Source organism: Dipodomys ordii, unplaced genomic scaffold (assembly GCF_000151885.1).
Source record: "Dipodomys ordii isolate 6190 unplaced genomic scaffold, Dord_2.0 Scaffold29, whole genome shotgun sequence".
Classification (NCBI taxonomy): Eukaryota; Metazoa; Chordata; class Mammalia; order Rodentia; family Heteromyidae; genus Dipodomys; species Dipodomys ordii.
Window position 1 is genome coordinate 3,259,802 of NW_012267245.1, and position 3,674 is coordinate 3,263,475.

At 63.4% G+C, this 3,674-nt stretch overlaps 1 protein-coding gene across 1 annotated transcript in view; it reads right to left on the reverse strand.

Moving 5' to 3' along the window:
• The window catches only part of Lman2 (lectin, mannose-binding 2), a 15,752-nt gene that overhangs the window by 2,583 nt on the left and 9,495 nt on the right, over positions 1-3,674 (reverse strand). The window contains exons 3-7 of the mRNA XM_013015989.1: positions 3,412-3,658; positions 3,055-3,216; positions 2,854-2,968; positions 1,648-1,767; positions 3-134 (exon numbers count right to left, since the gene is read on the reverse strand). Coding sequence (XP_012871443.1) covers positions 3-134; positions 1,648-1,767; positions 2,854-2,968; positions 3,055-3,216; positions 3,412-3,658 — 776 coding nt within the window. The remainder of the gene's footprint in view (positions 1-2; positions 135-1,647; positions 1,768-2,853; positions 2,969-3,054; positions 3,217-3,411; positions 3,659-3,674) is intronic.

Genomic DNA, 3,674 nt, shown 5'->3' on the forward strand with positions numbered 1-3,674 from the left:
GCGCTTCTGGAACACCACGGCGCCCACCACGGCGCACACGATGATGCCCAGCAGCGCGCACAGCAGCAGCAGGAACACCCGCCACCCCGTCAGCGGCCCGCCGCGGAAGTTCCCCGTGGGGTCGTCCACGTTGTCTGGGGGAGAAGAGAGAGGGAGGTGAGCGGGAGGGGCGGGCCTGGCCGGACACAGGGGTCCCGGGGTCCCCCCCCCCCGCAGCACTTCCCGGACTCCCTCCCACCGTCCCGCCTCAGGCGTAGGCAGAGGTCCGGGATGACCCCCAGCCCTGAGCTCGGCCGGGCTCCGGCCCCACCCTGCAGCCCGTCCCGCGTGGTGCGCTGGGGGCTGAGGAGCTGCGATCTGACCGCGCCTCGCAGCCCCCCTCCACACTGGGGTCCCCCAGGTCTCTTCCCACCAGGCCTCGGGCTTCTCGGCTGTGACCCCACAGAGGCGGCAATGGCCGCGGGCTGGGCCACATCATCTGCTCAGCCACGGCCTCCCCGCGGGCCCCTCGGAACTGCCCTCTGCCGGGGTGGCTGGACTGAACCCCCAGAGTCAGGCCCATGAACCAGCGCCAGCCACAAGGCAGGAAAGGCCGGCGTGGGAAAGCGTGTGCTGATGGAGGCCGGGACCACCATGTTGAGGATTGACTTAGTCTCTACCTTGCCGGCCAGGAGGGGGCGCCACGTGGACCGAGCTGGGGCGTGGACCGAGCTGGGGTGTGGACAGAGCTGGGGCGTGGACCGAGCTGGGGCGTGGACAGAGCTGGGGCATGGACAGAGCTGGGGCAGTCAGGACCTCAGCAGGATGTTTGACCCCAGGCCATTTCAATTTGACTCAAAAAGTGAGTGACCACATAAAACCCAGCTCTGGGGCCAGGTGCTGCTGGCTCACACTGGTCATCCTAGCTACTCAGGAAGCTGAGATCTGAGGATCGAGGTTCAAAGCCAGCCTGGGCAGGAAAGTCCATGAGACTCTGATCTCCAATGAATCGTCAGAAAACCAGAAGTGGCACTGTGGCTCAAGTGGTAGAGCGCTCACCTTGAGCTGAAGAGCTGAGGGACAGTGCCCAGGCTCAGAGTTCAAGACCCATGACCAACAAAAACAAGTAAGACCCAGGCCCGGCCCCCCCAGCCCCAGCCAGCCGTGCTCCATGCAATCTACCCAGCCCGCAGCTCTGCAGGCTGAGATGGAAAAATTAGAGGAACCCAAGTCCCAAGTCCTGCCTCCCCCTCTTAGTCACAAGGGAAGCTGAGACTCAGCCCCTCCGGGTGCTCACCCCAGCAACGTGCGTCCTCGGGTGCCGGGACGTGTAGTAACCGACCACAAATGTCCGCTGGGCTTTCGTGGCCACGGGCCAGACCAGGGAGCAGTGGGCACCAGGGGCTCGCACAGGCGCAGAAACCCACAGAACCCACACAGTGAGGAGGCAGACTCGCCTGCCTCATTCTCCCTTCCAGAAACTCACCAGAGCCCAGCCAGTCCACACCGTGGCCTCCAGGGGCATGGGAGGCAGCGGTGCCATCTCCACTGGCATCTGAAAGCCACACTAGGAAAGGCAGACGGGCCATGGCACGAGCCTGAGGCCCGGGGGGGGGGGGAGGGAGAGAATGGTGGGGGGGGGGGGGGACGGACACGTGCACATGTTACCTTTCGGTGACTTCAGGAAGTTGACACCTGGCTCGATCTTGGTCCAGTCAATGTTTTCCTCATCAGGTGTGTGCTCCACCATGAGCTGGAACAGCTTGATGGAGATGATGTCATGGTTGTCTGCAGGATAAGAAGGATCTAAGCTGGGCGCAGGCACCTCACACCTGTCAATCTAGCTACTCAGGAGGCTGAGATCTGAGGATCGTGGTTCAAAGCCAGCCCGGGGCAGGAAAGTCTATGAGACTGATCTCCAATGAACCACCAGAAAACCGGAAGTGGCGCTATGGCTCAAAGTGGTAGAACTGAGGAACAGCACCCAGGGCCAGAATTCAGCCCCCACGACTGACAAAAAGAAAAGAGGAATCTAGAACAGCTGGATCCAGCTGCAAGGAGGTGGGGAGAGAGGGGGTGGGCAGAGTCCTCCCAAAAGAGAAGCTGCTGACGACCATAGAGAGCGGCCAGGTCCCACGCCTGGGCCTCCAGCCACCCTCAGCCCCAGGCAGGCAGAGCTGCAGAGAGGGAGGACAGTGGAGAAGAGGGCAGAGCAGACTGCACACCTGTGCGGGTGCGGGCCCCAGATCTGCTGCACTGAGGCAGACCCGACAGGGACTCAGCGGGGTCACTCCAGCAGCTGGGTTACAGGGTGGACAGTTGGGGGAATCTGGGTGGAATCGGGGCTGCCGCCTGGGAGGCTCCCACAAAAGGTGAGGGAGACAGAGTTGTGTCAGGCAGCCAGAGGTCAGTGTGTGGATGGAGCCGGCAGCCCTTGCTAGTACCCGGATGTGTCAGGAAGACACCAAGGCTGTCCTAAGCTGGACAGTGGCGCCGCTCGTGTCCTGATGGACACAGTCCCTACCAGGTCATTGAGGGTCACACGGGTGGCCAAGGGCACATGCCAAGCAGACGGCCATTTCGTGGGATAGCAATGTGGAAATCGATGATATTTAAACACCAAGAAAGGCCCTGGTGGCTCATGCCTGTCATCCTAGCTACTCAGGAGGCTGAGCTCTAAAGATCGAAGTTCAAGGCCAGCCTGGGCAGGGAAGTCTGTGGAACCCTTACCTTCCAAAAAATTGCAAGTGGAGCTATGGCTCGAAGTAGTAAGAGTGTGAGCCTTGAGCAAAAACAGCTCAGAGACAGCGCCCAGGCCCCGAGTTCAAGCCCCAGGACCTACCAAAAAAAGCCACCAAGGAGCTCCTCACTCACCAGACAGGTCGCCGGTGCCCGCGGAGGCTCCGAAGTAATAGCCGGTGGGCAGGCGCACGCCCGTGAGGTCGATGCAGTTCTTCCACTCGTTCCTGTCCTCCAAGTCCGTCATCACCTGGGACGCGATGGGCCGGCATGTCAGCGCAGCCCGCACCCGCACCCAGGCCGCCCTCGGCCGCAGCCCGCGGCGCTCGCACTCACCGTCAGGCGGCCCCTCGAGTAGCGCACGGCCAGGAAGGTGTCGTGGTCCCGGTTGCGGAAGTCGGCGGTGCAGCCCGCCAGCTCGGTCCAGCGGCCATCCTTGCTGTGGTCGTACGACAGGGAGCCATTGTTCACCATCACCGACACGTACGGGAACACGCGCTGGGACCAAGACTCGGGTTACTCCACGCCCGGCAGGGCTCGGCCTGTGGGCGGAAGCGGGGATCCCACCACACCCGGGGCTACCCCCCCCTCCCCAGGCTGCCTTGGTGCCAGGCCCTGGGCAGGGGAAGCCCCTGTCCCCCGCCTTGAGCCTGCCACGCCCGACTTCCTGCTGCACAGCGGGGCAGCGCCTACCTCGGTGGTCTCGTCGTTGGGGTACGTGTCCAGGAAGACGGCTAGGCCGTGGAAGTTGTCTTTGCTTCCAAACACAGGCCCTGAGGGTGTAGGACAAAGCCAGGCCACATGGTGCATGGCCTCTGCCTCCCCCCTGCCCGCCTCTCCTCTCCCCCTGCCCGCCTCTCCTCTCCCTCTCCCCAGCTGTTTCCCGAGGCTTCCTCCAGGAGCAGCAGGATGGTGCAGGGGGAGATCGCTGGGTACAGGAGCGGGGGGGGGGGGGG